The sequence below is a fragment of the Capra hircus genome, chromosome 2 (assembly GCF_001704415.2).
Source record: "Capra hircus breed San Clemente chromosome 2, ASM170441v1, whole genome shotgun sequence".
Lineage (NCBI taxonomy): Eukaryota > Metazoa > Chordata > Mammalia > Artiodactyla > Bovidae > Capra > Capra hircus.
In genome coordinates this window covers 37,828,635-37,846,791 of record NC_030809.1, presented here as the reverse complement: position 1 = coordinate 37,846,791, position 18,157 = coordinate 37,828,635, and the positions used below count along the sequence as shown (strand labels likewise).

Below are 18,157 nucleotides of genomic sequence, written 5' to 3'. Positions count from 1 at the left end.
GTACTTGACCTGTGAACAACATAGGAGTGAGGGACACCCAACCTTCACACAGTTCACGTGTACCCCATCGTCAACTCTCCATTACTGAGATTCCTCCAGAGCACAGTTCTGCATCCTCAGATTCAAGCAACCAGACTGTGTAGTACCGCAGTGTTTACTACTGAAAAAAATTCTCATGTAAGTAAGTGTACCCTCGAAGTTCAAACACATGCTGTTCAGGCCTAACTGTATTTTAATATTTTATCCTAAATGATTCACATGCACGTTAAAGTTTAAGAAGCCTGTGTGAAATGAAAATATCTCCTGCCATATTAATCAACAAGAAATGTCACAGCCATCGGCGATTTCTGGCCTCCAAAAGTGAAAAAGAGCTCCCCAAACTGAGATCCAGCAGATGCTGCCATCCCCCACCCCCCAACGTGACTGCTGAGGAGCTGGGGGAATGCAAGAAGCAAGGCGAACAGGAAACAGGACTGGCCCCAGAAGGCTGAGGTGCATATGAAGGGATGAATTCACTGAGCCCAGAGGCTTGCCTCTTCCCATACACAGAATGCTAAATTCCTTAATTTGATACCTGATCTTTGACGTTCAGACTGCCGTCTGTCTTTGTTGCAAACTTGTATATAGCCTGACTCCTGCCTCCTTGGAGCAGTTTTCTCAGAGCTTCTGAGAGGCTGTCTCCCAGGCTTGGAGTCCTAAACATTTCCACCACATAAAATAACTCTCTTTCGGATTGTGACTGTATTTTTTGGTCGACACCTGTTATAATAAAACTAGAGCCTCTGACCTACTTCGAGGGTCCCTCGGGTCCTCTTTGTTCCAATATTCTTCCTATGTGTGTATTAAGTTGCTTCAGTGGTGTCCAACTCCATGTGATTCTATAGACTGTAGCCTTCCAGGTTCCTCTGTTCATGGGATTCTCCAGGCAAGAATATTGGAATGGGTTGCCATGCCCTTCTCCAGAGGATCTGCCCGACTCAGGAATCAAACCTGTGTCTCTTACATCTCCTGCTTTGGCAGGCGGGTTCTTAGCCACTAGCACCACCTGGGAAGCTCATTCTTCCCATCCATTCAACCAAAACAACATCACAATAGACAATGAAGAAGCAGGTAGGAAAATCAGGCAATCTTAATTTACAGACTTAAGAGAAGAAACTTAGGAAGGGGAATGTTTGGGGGAAGGATGGGGGAAGGGATAGGCAGGGAGTTTGTGATCAACATGTAGACTGCTATATTTTAAATGGATAACCAACAAGGACCTACCATACATAGCACAGGGAACTCTGCTCAGCGTTAGAGGCAGTCTATATGGGAGGAGCTTTTGAACTGCGGTGTTGGAGAAGACTCTTGAGAGTCCCTTGGACTGCAAGATCAAACCAGTCAATCCTAAAGAAAATCAGTCCTGAATATTCATTGGAAGGACTGATGCTGAAGCTGAAGTTCCAGTACTTTGGCCACCTGATGTGAAGAACTGACTCACTGGAAAAGACCCTGATGCTAGGAAAGATTGAAGGCAGGAGGAGAAGGGGGAGACAGAGGATGAGATGGTTGGATGGCATCACTGACTCAATGGACATGCGTTTGAACAAGTTCCAGGAGTTGGTGATGGGCAGGAAAGCCTGGTGTGCTGCAGTCCATGGGGTCCCAAAGAGTCAGACATGACTGAGCGACTGAACTGATTGACTGATATGGGAGAGGAGTTTGGAGGAGAATGGATACATGTATATGTATGGCTAAGTCCCTTTGCTGTCCACCTGAAACTATCATAATATTGCTAATTGGCTATATGCCAATATAAAATAAAAAGTTTAAAAAAAGAAAATCAGACTGTCTTCTATTAAGCCAGATTTTAAGGGATCTATAAAAATGCAAAACAATGTCACTCTTCTCACTTTTTTCTTTGTGGAAAAGTTGCTTTTTGTAAAAATGTTATTTATGTTAACACGTAATGAGCTATTTTATGTGAACTAAATATTTGTAAAATTTCACATTTTCGAATTTTGCACGCTTGTCTAATACCTAGTATTTCTGAACTGATTTTTTTTTTAAGGTATAACTTACGTTGATTTTCACTGAAATCATGGTTCTGTCACTACTTCTGTAAACTAATCTGAAAGGATGTGAAAAGTGAAGTCGCTCAGTCGTGTCCAACTCTTTGCGACCCCTTGGACACCAGGCTCCCCCGTCCATGGGACTTTCTAGGCAAGAGTACTGGAGTGGGTTGCCACTTCCTTCTCCAGGGAACTTCCTGAACCAGGGGTCGAACCCAGGTCTCCCACATTGTAGACAGACGCTTTCCGTCTGAGCCACCACTTGATCTTAGCCAAAAGGCCAAGAAGCAATGCTCAGAAAAGTGCTCCCCTTTTATCATCAGTGTAACTCCTTAATCCCCTTCCAACCGAATTCCCTTATCTTGCTATGAAAATAAGGTGTAATTTTGTGACTGAAGACTTCCAAAGAATGAAGACAATGGGACATTTTATTCTCAAAATTGTGACATATTACTTGCAGCCACAGATTCGATATCAGATGTGAGAATAAAGATTTTTGGTACATTAAAATATTTCCCAGTTTTGTAGATATCTGTTGACATCAATGTCCATAGATAACACTGAGGTAAACAAAAGATCTTTGAGGCCCTCTCATTTTCACAGCAGGCTTTGCAGATGGCTCAGTGGTAAAGAATCTGCCTGCCAAGCAGGAGATCTGGGTTCAATCCCTGGGTGGGGAAAATGCCCTAAAGATGAAAATGGCAACCCACCCCAGTATTGTAGCCAGAGAAATCCCATGGACAGGGGAGCCCAGCAGGCTAGTCCCTGGGGTCACAAAGAGTCTGACAGACTTAGCGACTAAACAACAAAGTTTAAAATCCAAAACTTTGAGCATCACTGTCTTATGAAGTTTGGGGGAGAGCTTAGAAAAGTATGTGTATGGAAAAGTAAAGTTACTCCTCCATGAAGCCTTCCCAGCCCTCCCCAGGAGCAGCAGGAAGTTTGTTTCCATTCCCACAGCATCTTGTGTTTGTGTGCAGTCCCATCTGATTCTCTGCCACCCCATGGACTGTAGCCCACCTCTCCTGCATTGGCAGGCGGGATTTTTCACCACTGCGCCATTATGCCACCATAAGTTGATTTATTCATCGTGTCACTTTTTTTACATAGGGAATGAATAAGTAAACAAGTGCTTCCAGTTTATTTATCCAATGACTGTATTTGAGGTGTCAGCCGGTACTGGAAGCTTTTGGTCACTTAGAAACTTTCTCCATTAATTCCCATGCATTTAACTTACTAAAGGATTTGTTAAGTCTTATGCTAATTTCCTTATCTAACGCGGCCATCACCAGGTCTTTTCCTGTCCTGGGGTGTCTTCTCTAGGCCAGCATCGCTGCATGTGCTTTCTTTTCTAGAGATCTGGGAGGCAGTGAAAGTCCCCCTCACAAGTTCACAAGTTGGCTGTGCCTTCTGGCACAGATCTAATTGGACCAGAGGTCGTGCCTCTAACTCTTGCCAACTGTGACCGAGGGTGCATCGACGCTTCGTAAGAACTCTAGGAAACGCAGACTCACAGTGCCCATTGCGGCCCTCGGATTCAGACGGGCTAGACTGGAGCCACAGGAGTATTGGGGGATCCCCCCGCGCCTCCCTCCGTCTTTGGCTGTGCTCCCTTTGAGGTTGCTAGGCCGGCGCCCGCCCTGCTAACCGCTGTGGGTCCCACCAGGTTCTGGGAGTCCAGGGGCAAGGTCCAGCCTCTTCTCCCACCCACTTTCGTCCCCACAGCTCAGCCACAGCCCCTGGTGGCGAGACCGCTGGCCCCGAGAGCGCGGCCGCCGGGTTTCCAGTCCCCAGGAGTGGTGTGCGGGTCGTCGCCCGGCCCTGCAGCCCCGGGGCCGGACTAGCTGGAGCTCAGCCGGCACTCACCTCGAGGCCGGCGGCAGGCACGGTGCAGCGCGGCCACCCCACAGGCGCAGGGTCCCGCGGAGGAGGCGCGTGGCCATGGCTGGGACAGCGAGGGCTGCCGGAGGGGCAACGGACACGTCTCCTCGGGACTCAGAGCGCGCAGGGCCAGGGCCGGCCCAGGGGACTATCCCTGAACCTTCCCCCGGGGCAGTCCCGCCCGAAAAGCGTCGCGCAGCCTCCCTGGCACCGGCACCCTGAGCGTGCTCCGGAGCGGTGTCTGCGATCTCCCATCCCCAGTGCCTGCGGTGGTGAGTCCAGCAGCGTTGGGACACGCCTCCCGCCCCGCCCCTGGAATCTTACCAAAGGAAAGACTCCAAGCCGGAAGTTGTTACTTCTTCCTGCGGCGTCGTGTGTCTAAGCAGTTATCAGTGTTCTGAACCGCTTTGAGGAACCGGTGTAAGTTCTGGAGCCTCAGGAATACACCCAAACACAAACTCACAAACTTACGTGGAGTACCTTTTCTTTTCCTTTTTAAGATTTTTTTCCCTTACTATTATTATTTTTTAATTGAAGTAGTTGATTTACAGTATTAGTGTCAGGTGCACAACGTGCCTGCGTGCTAAGTCACTTCAGTCCTGTCTGACCCTTTGCGACACTATTCTCCAGGCAAGAATACTGGCGTGGGTTGTCCTCCAGGCTAGTACACAACATACCAGTTCAAAATTTGTGTACCTTATATTCCATTTTTAAAACATTTTATTTGGGTATAGTTGATTTACAAGGTTGTGTTTCTGCTGCATAGCAAAGTGAATTAATTATACATATACATGTATCCACTCGTTTAGAAATTCTTTTCTCATATAGGTCATTACAGAGTAGAGTTCCAGGTGGTATATAGTGGGCCTTATTAGTTATCGATTTTATTTATTTTTTGTTTTCCAAAACTCACCCATTTTATATATAGTAGTGTGTCTGTGTCAACATCAATCTCCCAATTTATCCTTCCCTTCCCTTTATTCTCTGGTAAGTTTGTTTTCTACATCTGTGAGTCTATTTCCCTTTTGTAAGAAAGTTCTTCATTTGTATCATTTTGGTACTCCACATATAAACAATAATCATGGTATTTGTCTTTCTCTGTCTGATTTCACTTAGCATGATAATCTCCAGGTGCATCCATGTTGCTGCAAATGGCATCATTTCATTCTTTTATGGTTGAATAATCTTCCATTGTATATGTGTGCCACATCTTCAATGCCCCCTCCTCTGTGGATGGATATTTAGGTCATTTCCATAGCGTGGCTATTGTGACTAATGCCTCAATGAACATTGGGGTGCATGTATTCTTTTGCATTATGCTTTTCTCTGATGTACGCCCAGGAGAAGAATTGCTGGATCATATGGTAGTTCTATTTTTTAGTTTTTTAAGGAACCTCCATACTGTTCCATGAAGTTTGTTTTCTAACATTGCAGACTGATTTACTTCACATCAGTTCAGTTCAGTTCAAATGCTCAGTTGTGTAGTTGTGTCCAACTCTTTGCAACCCCATGAATCACAGCATTCCAGGCTTCCCTGTTCATCATCAACTCCTAGAGTTCACTCAAACTCATGTCCATCGAGTCGGTGATGCCATCCAGCCATCTCATCCTCTGTCATCCCCTTCTTCTCCTGCCTCCAATCCCTCCCAGCATCAGAGTCTTTTCCAATGAATCAACTCTTCCCATGAGGTGGCCACAGTATTGGAGTTTCAGCCTCAGCATCAGTCCTTCCAATTAACACCCAGGACTGATCTCCTTTAGGATGGACAGTTTGGATCTCCTTGAAGTCCAAGGGACTCTCAAGAGTCTTCTCCAACACCACAGTTCAAAAGCATCAATTCTTTGGTGCTCAGCTTTCTTCACAGTCCAACTCTCACATCCATACATGACCACAAGAAAAACCATAGCCTTGACTAGATGGACCTTTGTTGGCAAAGTAATATCTCTGCTTTTCTTTATGCTATCTAGGTTGGTTGTAACTTCCCTTCCAAGGAGTAAGCGCCTTTTAATTTCATGGCTGCAATCACCATCTGCAGTGATTTTAGAGCCCCCCAAAATAAAGTCTGACACTGTTTCCACTGTTTCCCCATCTATTTCCCATGAAGTGATGGGACCATACACATGGACATCACCAGATGGTCAACACTGAAATCAGGTTGATTATATTCTTTGCAGCCAAAGATGGAGAAGCTCTATACAGTCAGCAAAAACAAGACCAGGAGCTGACTGTGGCTTAGATAATGAACTCTTTATTGCCAAATTCAGACTTAAAGTGAAGAAAGTAGGGAAAACCACTAGACTATTCAAGTATGACCTAAATCAAATCACTTATGATTATACAGTGGAAGTGGGAAATAGATTTAAGGGAGTAGATCTGATAGATAGAGTGCCTGGTGAACTATGGATGGAGGTTCGTGACATTGTACAGGAGACAGGGATCAAGACCATCCCCGTGGAAAAGAAATGCAAAAAAGCAAAATGGCTGTCTGGGGAGGCCTTACAAATAGCTGTGAAAAGAAGAGAAGCGGAAACCAGAGGAGAAAAGGAAAGATATACACATCTGAATGCAGAGTTCCAAAGAATAGCAAGGAGAGATAAGAAAGACTTCCTCAGCTATCAATGCAAAGAAACAGAGGAAAACAACAGAATGGGAAAGACTAGAGATCTCTTCAAGAAAATTATAGAGATACCAAGGGAACATTTCATGCAAAGATGGGCTCGATAAAGGACAGAAATGGTATGGACCTAACAGAAGCAGAAGGTATTAAGAAGAGGTGGCAAAAATACACAGAAGAACTGTACAAAAAAGAACTTCACGACCAAGATAATCACAATGGTGTGATCACTCACCTAGAACCAGACATCCTGGAATGTGAAGTCAAGTGGGCCTTAGAAAGCATCACTATGAACAAAGCTAGTGGAGGTGATGGAATTCCAGTTGAGCTATTTCAAATCCTGAAAGATGATGCTGTGAAAGTGCTGCACTCAATATGCCACTAAGTTTGGAAAACTCAGCAGAGGCCACAGGACTGGAAAAGGTCAGTTTTCATTCCAATCCTAAAGAAAGGCAATGTCAAAGAATGCTCAAATTACTGCACACTTGCATTTATCTCACATGCTAGTAAAGTAATGCTCAAAATTCTCCAAGCCAGGCTTCAGCAGTACGTGAACCGTGAACTTCCTGATGTTCAAGCTGGTTTTAGAAAAGGCAGAGGAACCAGAGATCAAATTGCCAACATCCACTGGATCATGGAAAAAGCAACAGAGTTCCAGAAAAACATCTATTTCTGCTTAAAGACTATGCCAAAGCCTTTGACTGTGTGGATCACAATAAACTGTGGAAAATTCTGAAAGAGATGGGAATACCAGACCACCTAACCTGCCTCTTGAGAAACCTGTATGCCAGTTAGGAGGCCACAGTTAGAACTGGACATGCAATAACAGACTGGTTCCAAATAGGAAAAGGAGTATGTCAAGGCTGTATATTGTCACCCTGCTTATTTAACTGATATGCAGAGAACATCATGACAAACGCTGGAAGAAGCACAAGCTGGAATCAAGATTGGTGGGAGAAATATCAATAACCTCAGATATGCAGATGACACCACCCTTATGGCAGAAAGTGAAGAGGAACTAAAAAGCCTCTTGATGAAAGTGAAAGAGGAGAGTGAAAAAGTTGGCTTAAAGCTCAACATTCAGAAAACTAAGATCATGGCATCTGGTCCCATCACTTCTTGGCAAAGAGATGGCGAAACAGTGTCAGACTTTATTTTTTGGGGCTCCAAAATCACTGCAGATGGTGATTGCAGCCATGAAATTAAAAGACACTTACTCTTTGGAAGGAAAGTTATGACCAACCTAGATAGCATATTCAAAAGCAGAGACATTACTTTGCCAACAAAGGTCTGTCTAGTCAAGGCTATGGTTTTTCCTGTGGTCATGTATGGATGTGAGAGTTGGACTGTGAAGAAAGCTGAGCACCGAAGAATTGATGCTTTTGAACTGTGGTGTTGAAGAAGACTCTTCAGAGTCCCTTGGACTGCAAGGAGATCCAACCAGTCCATTCTAAAGGAGATCAGTCCTGGGTGCTCTTTGGGAGGAATGATGCTAAAGCTGAAACTCCAGTACTTTGGCCACCTCATGGGAAGAGTTGATTCATTGGAAAAGACTCTGATGTTGGGAGGGATTGGAGGCAGGAGAAGAAGGGGATGACAGAGGATGAGACGGCTGGATGGCATCACTGACTTGATGGACATGAGTCTGAGTGAACTCCAGGAGTTGGTGATGGGCAGGGAGGCCTGGCATGCTGTGATTCATGGGGTCGCAAAGAGTCAGACACGACTGAACTGAACTGAATGATTTTGCTTTGTGACTTCCCTGGTGGCTCAGACGGTAAAAGTGGCCTACAATGTGGGAGACTCAGGTTCGATCTCTGGGTCGGGAAGATCCCCTGGAGAAGGAAATGGCAACTCACTCCAGTACTCTTGCCTGGAAAATCCCATGGACGGAGAAACCTGGTAGGCTACAATCCATGGGGTCACAAAGAGTCAGACACGACTGAGCGAGTTCACTTTCTGCTTTGTGGACCTTTTGTTCTACAATGTATTGTAAATTTTGTAACCCAGAGACTGATGTCCTTCTCCCATATTGACAGCTGAAGAACTAGGGTACAGTACATATCGATAAAGGATGCTCGTCATGCAAATTAAGAACATCAAAAGGGAGAAACGAAGAAGGAAACTGAGGGATCTGGACTCCATCGTAGACCTGACCTACATAAGCTGCATGCATGATCACCCTCCCAGTGGACTGTGAACTTTGTGCTCAGTGTCTATGGAAACGACATACCAATGAAAGAACAGACCCCCTCTGGACAAAAGAGTTTCAGGACCTGTACCTAGACTTATCCACTGTCTAAGGCAAAGCACGCTAATTACCCCTGTCACCAGACAGGGTCATACATTTTGTTGTGCTTTTCGGAGGGTGACCTTGGGCCTATTGATAAATGACCAATTGTTTAACTATTTAAGCTCATGACAGAAGTTATGGGTTTATTGTGATTGTATCTCTCCCTCTTTGTTTGGGCAAGTTTCAAGGAATTTGGGGAGGTGGGTTTGTGCAAGTACACTTAGGGTATATAAGGTTTTCACAGAAACTGGTTGGGGTCCTCAGCTAAGAGGAGACTCTGCCTTGGGCCCGCCAGTATAATACACTGCACTTGACAGTCTGTACTGCCCTTCTGAGTGAGTTTGTTTTCTGGTGTGTGTGGCTACAACAGTGGAAGTTCACTTGCCCACCATCTTGGACCCATTTGGTTTATGTCTTGTCCTATATCATTCTTTTAAAGTCTATGCCCTGTCCCCTTCTCTCCTGTGTCAGTATGGAGCAATGAGACCCTCCTCTACATGGTCTTGCTGAGTCTCTGACAGTGAAGATAATAATAAAACACTATTTCAGTGTGACTTAATGGTCTGAGAATAACTACAGCAGCACCACTTGTTTAATCAGAATATCTGATGATGAGGTTAGGTGAAGGTAAGATAAGGTAAGGTGAAGTCGTTCAGTCGTGTCCGACTCTTTGCGACCCCATGGACTGTAAACTACTAGGCTTCTCTGTCCATGGGATTCTCCAGGCAAGAATACTGGAGTGGATTGCCATTTCCTTCTCCAGGGAATCTTCCCGACCCAGGGATCGAACCCGGGTCTCCCGGAGGATGAGGTCCAGGATTCTATGTTGTTAACATGTATCATGTCTCCCAGGGCTTCCCTGGTGGCTCAGATGGTAAAGAATCTGCCTGCAAGGCAAGAGACCTGGGTTCAATCCCTGAGTTGGAAAGACCCCTGGAGAAGGGAATAGCTACCCACTCCAGTATTCTGGCTTGGGGAATTCCATGGACAGAGGAACCTGGCAGACTACAGTCTATGGTGTCACAAAGAGTCAGACACGACTGAGCGACTTTCACTCACTCACTCACTCATCATGTCTCCACAGGTGATTTTTAAAATTAAGTTCAGTTCAGTTCAGTTCACTTGCTCAGTCATGTCCGACTCTTTGCGACCCCATGAATTGCAGTACGCCAGGCCTCCCTGTCCATCACCAACACCCAGAGTTCACGCAAACTCATATCCATTGAGTTGATGATGCCATCCAGCCATCTCATCCTCTGTTGCTCCCTTCTCCTCCTGCCCCCAATCCCTCCCAGCATCAGAGTCTTTTCCAATGAGTCACTCTTGGCATGAGGTGGCCAAAGTACGGGAGTTTCAGCTTTAGCATCATTCTTTCCAAAGAACACCCAGGACTGATCTCTCTTAGAATGGACTGGTTGGATCTCCTTGCAGTCCAAGGGACTCTCAAGAGTCTTCTCCAACACTATAGTTCAAAAGCATCAATTCTTCGGCTTAATTAATTCACTTTTTTCCTCATAAAAATACTCTGTATTGATCATGACTGGATTTTCCGTGTCTCTTGTTACTTGTTTGTAGAAAGTAGACTTCATTCAGGCTTCCCGGTTGGCATTAGTGGTAAAGAACCCTCCTGCCATTGCAATGGTCCGTGGGTTGGAAAGATCCCCTGGAGTAGGAAATGGTATTCTTGCCTGGAGAGGATGGTTTGATCCCTGGGTTGGGAATTCAAAGAGCTATTTATTAGGGAAGGGAGGGAATGCAGAAACAAAGAAGAAACAGTCAATAAACAATAATGCAGCTTTAGGGCAGGGGTCTGATTCTTCCTCAAGGAATATACATAAGAAAATACCTTTGAGTTTTCTGTAGAAACTAAGGCCCCCACCCAGGTGGTTTTGTTCAGTCACTCAGGCCTGTCTGACTCTTTGAGACCCTGTGGACTGCAGTATGCCAGGCTTTCCTGTCCTTCACCCTCTCCCAGAGTCTGCTCAAACTCATGTCTTGAGTTAGTGATGCCATCCAACCATATCAGCCTCTGTTGTCAATTTCTCCTCTTGCATTCAATCTTTCCCAGCATCAGGGTTTCCATTGAGTCAGTTCTTCATATTAGGTGGCCAAAGTATTGGAGCTTCAGCTTTAGCATCAGTCCTTCCAATGAATATTTAGGAATGATTTCCTTTAGGATTGACTGGTTTGATCTCTGTGCAGTCAAAGGGACTCTCAAGAGTTTTCTCCAGCACCACAGTTCGAAGGAATCAGTTCTTTGGTGCTCAGCCTTTTTTATTGTCCTCTCACATGACTACTGTAAAAACCATAGCTTTGACTATATGGAACTTTGTAGGTGAAGTAATGTCTGTGCTTTTAATTTTATTTTATTTAAATTAATTAATTAATTTTAATTGGAGACTAATTACATTACAACATTGTAGTCATTTTTGCCATACATTGACATGAATCAGCCATGGGTGTACCTGGTTCCCCATCCTGAACTCCCCTCCCACATCCCTCCCCATCCCATCCCATCCCTCAGCATCATCCCAGTGCACCAGCCCTGAGCACCCTGTCTCATGCATCAAATCTGGACTAGAAATCTATTTCATATATGATAATATACATGTTTCAATGCTATTCTCTTAAATCATCCCACCCTCGCCTTCTCCCACAGAGTCCAAAAGTCTGTTCTTTATATCTGTCTCTTTTGTTGTCTCCCATATAGGGTCATCGTTACCATCTTTCTGAATTCCATATATATGCATTAATATACTGTATTGGTGTTTTTCTTTCTGACTTACTACACTCTGAATAATAGGCTCCAGTTTCATCCACTTTATTAGAACTGATTCAAATGCATTCTTTTTAATAGCTGAGTAATATTCCATTGTGTATATGTACCACTACTTTCTTATCCATTCATCTGCCAGTGGACAACTAGGTTGCTTCCATGTCCTGGCTATCGTAAACAGTTCTGTGATGAACATTGGGGTACATTTATCTCTTTCAATTCTGGTTTCCTCGGTGTGTATGTCCAGAAGTGGGATTGCTGGGTCATATGGGAGTTCTATTTCCAGTTGTTTAAGGAATCTCCACACTGTTCTCCATAGTGGCTGTACTAGTTTGCATTCCCACCAACAGTGTAGGAAGGTTCCCTTTTCTCTGCACCCTCTCCAGCATTTATTGTTTGTAGACTTTTTGATAGCAGCCATTCTGACCGGAGTGAGATGGTACCTCATTGTGGTTTTGATTTGCATTTCTGAAGGCAATGGCACCCCAATCCAGTACTCTCACCTGGAAAATCCCATGGACAGAGGATCCTGGTGGGCTGCAGTCCGTGGGGTCGCTAAGAGTCAGACATGACTGAGCGACTTCACTTTCACTTTTCACTTTCATGCATTGGAGAAGGAAATGGCAACCCACTCCAGTGTTCTTGCCTGGAGAATCCCAGGGATGGGGCAGCCTGGTGGGCTGCTGTCTATGGGGTCGCACAGAGTTGGACACGACTGAAGCGACTTAGCAGCAGCAGCAGCAACAGATAATCATTGATGTTGAACTTCTTTTCATGTGTTAGCCATGTGTATGTCTTCTTTGGAGAAATGTCTGTTTAGTTCTTTGGCCCACTTTTTGATTGGGTCGTTTATTTTCTGGAATAGAGCTGCAGGAATTGCTTGTACATTTTTGAGATTAATTCTTTGTCAGTTGCTTTGTTTGCTAAATTTTCTGCCATTCTGAAAGTTGTCTTTTCACCTCTCTTATAGTTTCCTTCATTGTGCAAAAGCTTTTAAGTTTAATTAGGTTCCATTTGTTTATTTTTGCTTTTATTTCCATTACTCTGGGAGGTGGATCATAGAGGATCCTGCTATGATTTATGTCAGAGAGTGATTTGCCTATGTTTTCCTCTAGGAGTTTTATAGTTTATGGTCTTATGTTTAGATCTTTAATCCATTTTGAGTTTGTTTTTGTGTATAGTGTTAGAAAGTGTTCTAGTTCCATTCTCTTACAAGTAGTTGACCAGTTTTCCCAGCACCACTTGTTAAACAGATTGTCTTTTCTCCATTGTATATTTTTGCCTCCTTTGTCAAACATAAGGTGTCCATAGGTGTGTGGATTTATCTCTGGGCTTTAAATATTTTGTTCCATTGATCTATATTTCTGTCTTTGTGCCAGTACCATACTGCCTTGATGACTGTAGCTTTGTAGTGTAGTCTGAAGTCAGGCAGGATGATTCCTCCAGTTCCATTCTTCTTTCTCAAGATTGCTTTGGCTATTTGGGGTTTTCTGTATTTCCATACAAATTGTGGAATTATTTGTTCCAGTTCTCTGAAAAATACCGTTGGTAGCTTGATAGGGATTGCATTGAATCTATAGTTGCTTTGGGTAGTATACTCATTTTCACTATATTGATTCTTCTGATCCATGAACATGGTATTTTTCTCCATCTAATTATGTCATCTTTGATTTTTTTCATCAGTGTTTTATAGTTTTCTATATATAGGTCTTTTGTTTCCTTAGGTAGATTTATTCCTAAGTATTTTATTCTTTTCTTTGCAGTGGTGAATGGAATTGTTTCCTTAATTTCTCTTTCTGTTTTCTCATTGTTAGTGTATAGGAATGCAAGGGATTTCTTTGTGTTAATTTTATATCCTGCAACTTATTCGTTGATTAGCTCTAGTAATTTTCTGGTGGAGTCTTTAGGGTTTTCTATGTAGAGGATCATGTGATCTGTGAACAGTGAGAGGTTTTGCTGCTTCTTTTCCAATTTGGATTCCTTTTATTTTCTTTTTCTTCTCTGATTGCTGTAGCTAAAACTTCCAAAACTATGTTGAATAGTAGTGGTGAGAGTGGGCACCCTTGTCTTCTTCCTGACTTTAGGGGAAATGCTTTCAATTTTTCACCATTGAGGATAATGTTTGCTGTGGGTCATGTATGGATGTGAGAGTTGGACTGTGAAGAAAGCTGAGCACTGAAGAATTGATGCTTTTGAACTGTGGTATTGGAGAAGACTCTTGAGAGTCCCTTGGACTGCAAGGAGATCCAACCAGTCCATTCTAAAGGAGATCAGTCCTGGGTGTTCTTTGGAAGGACTGATGCTGAAGCTGAAACTCCAATACTTTGGCCACTTCATGTGAAGAGTTGACTCATTGGAAAAGATTCTGATACTGGGAGGGATTGGGGGCAGGAGGAGAAGGGGACGACAGAGGATGATATGGCTGGATGGCATCACCGACATGATGGATGTGAGTTTGAGTGAATTCTGGGAGTTGGTGATGGACAGGGGGCCTGACATGCTGTGATTCATGGGGTCACAAAGAGTCGGACACGACGGAGCGACTGAACTGAACTAAACTGAAGTGCGGGTTTATCATATATGGCTTTTATTATGTTGAGGTATGTTCTTTCTATGCCTGCTTTCTGGAGGGTTTTTATCATAAATGGATGTTGAATTTTGTCAGAGGCTTTCTCTGCATCTATTGAGATAATCATATGGTTTTTATCTTTCAATTTGTTAAGGTGGTGTATCACACTGATTGACTTGCAAATATTGAAGAATCCTTGCATCCCTGGGATAAAGCCCACTTGGTCATGATGTATGATCTTTTTACTATGTTGTTGGATTCTGTTTGCTAGAATTTTGTTAAGGATTTTTGCATCTATGTTCATCAGTGATATTGGCCTGTAGTTTTCTTTTTTTGTGGCATCTTTGTCTGATTTTGGTATTAGGGTGATGGTGGCCTCATAGAATGAGTTTGGAAGTTTACTTTCCTCTGCAATTTTCTGGAAGAGTCTGAGTAGGATAGGTATTAACTCTCCTTTTAATTTTTGGTAGAATTCAGCTGTGAAGCTGTCTGGTCCTGGGTTTTTGTTTCCTGGAAGATTTCTGATTATAGTTTCAGTTTCTGTGCTTGTGATGGGTCTGTTAAGATTTTCTGTTTCTTCCTGGTTCGGTTTTGGAAAGTTGTACTTTTCTAAGAATTTGTTCATTTCTTCCAAGTTGTCCATTTTATTGGCATATAGTTGCTGATAGTAGTCTCTTGTGACTCTTTGTATTTCTGTGTTGTCTGTTGTGATTTCTCCATTTTCATGTCTAATTTTGTTGATTTGCTTCTTCTCCCTTTTTTCTTGATGAGTCTGGCTAATAGTTTGTCCATTTTATTTATCTTCTGAAAGAACCAAGTTTTAGCTTTGTTGATTTTTGCTGTGATCTCCTTTTGTTTTGTTTGTTTGTTTGTTTCATTTATTTCTGCCCTAATTTTTATGATTTTTTTCCTTCCATTAACCCTGGGGTTCTTCATTTCTTCTTTTTCTAGTTGCTTTAGGTATAGAGTTAAGTTATTTATTTGATTTTTGTCTTGTTTCTTGAGGTAAGCTTTTATTGCTGTGAACCTTCTCCTTAGCACTGCTTTTACCAGAGGTTTTGGGTTGCTGTGTTTTCATTTTCATTCATTTCTATGCATATTTTGATTTCTTTTTTGATTTCTTATATGATTTGTTGGTTATTCAGAAGTGTGTTGCTTAGCCTCCACTTGTTTGTATTTTTAATAGTTTTTTTCCTGTAGTTGACATCTAATCTTACTGCATTGTGACCAGAAAAAAGGCTTGAAATAATTTTAATTTTTTGAACTTACCAAGGCTAGATTTATCACCCAGGATGTGATCTGTCCTGGAGAATGTTCTGTGTGCACTTGAGAAAAAGGTGAAATTCATTGTTTTAGGGTGAACTGTCCTATAGATATCAATTAGGTTTAACTGGTTTATTGTATCATTTAAAGTTTGTGTTTCCTTGCTAATTTTCTGTTTAGTTGATCTATCCATAGGTGTGAGTGGGGTATTCAAGTGTCCCACTATTATTGTGTTACTGTTAATTTCCCCTTTCATATTTGTTAGCATTTGCCTTACATATTATAGTGCTCCAATGTTGGGTGCATATATATTTATAATTGTTATATCTTCTTCTTGGATTGATCCTTTGATCATTATGTAGTGTCCTTCTTTGTCTCTTTTCATGGCCTTTATTTCAAAATCTATTTTATCTGATATGAGTATTGCTACTTCTGCTTTCTTTTGGTCTCCATTTGTGTGAAATATCTTTTTCCAGTCCTTCACTTTCAGTCTGTATGTGTCCCTTAGTTTGAGGTGGGTCTTTTGTAGACAGCATATATAGGGGTCTTATTTTTGTATCCATTCAGCCAGTCTTTGTCTTTTAGTTGGCATTCAATCCATTTACATTTAAGGTAATTTTTGATAAGAATGATCCCATTGTCATTTACTTTGTTGTTTTGGGTTCAAGTTTATAAACCTTCTCTGTGTTTCCTGTCTAGAGAAGATCCTTTAGCAATTGTTGAAGAGCTGGTTTGGTGCTGAATTCTCTCAGCTTTTGTTTGTCTGTAAAGCTTTTGATTTCTCCTCCATATTTGAATGAGATCCTTGCTGGGTACAGTAATCTGGGTTGTAGGTTTTTCTCTTTGATCACTTTAAGTATGTCCTGCCATTCCCTTCTGGCCTGAAGAGTTGCTACTGAAAGATCAGCTGTTTGTATGTTATTTGTTTTTCCCTTGCTGCTTTTAATATTTGTTCTTTGTGTTTGATCTTCGTTAACTTGATTAATACGTGTCTTGGGGTGTTTCACCTTGGGTTTATCCTGTTTGGGACTCTCTGGTTTCTTGGACTTGGGTGGCTATCTCCTGTCTCATTTTAGGGAAGTTTTCAACTATTGTCTCCTCAAGTATTTTCTCATGCCCTTTCTTTTTGTCTTCTTCTTCTGGGACTCCTATGATTCGAATGTTTGGGTGTTCGAATGTTTTAACATTGTCCCAGAAGTCTCTGAGGTTGTCCTCATTTCGTTTAATCTTTTTTTTCTTTTTTCCTCTCTGTTTCATTTATTTCCACCATTCTATCTTCCACCTCACTTATCCTATCTTCTGCCTCAGTTATTCTACTGTCAGTTTCCTCCAGAGTGTTTTTGATTCAGTTATTGCATTATTCATTATTGAATGACTTTTTAATTTATTCTAGGTCCCTGTTAAACATTTCTTGCATCTTCTCAAACCTTGTCTCCAGACTATTTATCTGTAACTCCATTTTGTTTTCAAGATTTTGAGTCATTTTTACTATCATTATTCTGAATTCTTTTTCAGGTAGACTCCTTATCTCCTCTTTTGTTTGATTTGGTGGGCGTTTATCATGTTCCTTTACCTGCTGAATATTTCTTTGCCTTTTCATCTTGTTTAGATTACTGTGTTTGGGGTGGCCTTTCTGTATGCTGGATGTTTGTGATTCCTCTTTATTGTGGAGGTTCCTCCCTATGGGTGGGTTGGATGAGTGTCTTGTCAAGGTTTCCTGGTTAGGGAAGCTTGCATTGGTGTTCTGGTGGGTGGAGCTGGATCTCTTCTCTATGAAGTGCAATGAAGTGTCCAGTAATGAGTTTTGAGGTGTCTATGGGTTTAGTGTGACTTTTGGCTGCCTGTATTTTAATGCTCAGGATTATGTTCCTGCATTGTTGGAGAATTAGCTTGGTATGTCTTGCCCTGAAACGTGTTGGCTCTTGGGTGGAGCTTGGTTTCAGTGTAGGTATGGAGGCTTTTGGATGAGCTCCTGTTGATTAATGTTCCCTGGAGTCAGGAGTTTTCTGGTGTTCTCAAGTTTTGGATTTAAGCCTCTCATCTCTGGCTTTCAGTCTTATTCTTACAGCAGCCTCAACACTTCTCCATCCATACAGCACCAATGATAAAACATCTAGGTTGATGGTGAAAAGATTCTCCACAGTGAGGGACACCCAGAGAGGTTCACAGAGTTACGTGGAGAAGAGAAGAGGGAGGAGGGAGATGGAGGTGACCAGGAGGAGAAGAGGGGGAGTCAAAAGCAGAGAGAGAAATCTAGCCAGTAATCATTTACCTAAGTGTTCTCCATAGCCCAGAACACTGAAAGAGATTCACAGAGTTAGGTAGAGAAGAGAAGGGGGAGGGAGGAGATAGAGGTGACCTGGGGGAGAGAAAGGAAAGTCAAAAGGGGAGAGAGCAATCAAGCCAGTAACCACACTCTTAATTAAAAGTGGGTACTGAAGATTGGATTCTATTGATAATGAATACCAAAAAGCAAAGATTAAAAATCTAGAGTAGAGGTTAGATTCTCAAAAATACAATATTAAAAAACAAAGCAAAATCATAAAAATTATAAAATATATATATATGAAATTTGCTTTAAAAATAGGGTCTTTTTTTGGCAAGGTAATAGGTTATAAAAATGAAAATTAAATGAGTAATAAAGAACTTAAAAATAAAAAATTAAATTAAAAATGATAATAGTAAAATATATCTAGGTATTTCTCTGGA

At 42.3% G+C, this 18,157-nt stretch overlaps 1 protein-coding gene across 1 annotated transcript in view; it reads right to left on the bottom strand.

Annotated features, from left to right (window-relative positions):
- ACADL (acyl-CoA dehydrogenase, long chain) overlaps positions 1–4,213 on the bottom strand; it is a 44,446-nt gene extending 40,233 nt beyond the window's left edge. The window contains exon 1 of the mRNA XM_018059958.1: positions 3,918–4,213. Within this exon, the coding sequence (XP_017915447.1) occupies positions 3,918–3,994 (77 nt within the window). The 5' untranslated portion in view covers positions 3,995–4,213. The remainder of the gene's footprint in view (positions 1–3,917) is intronic.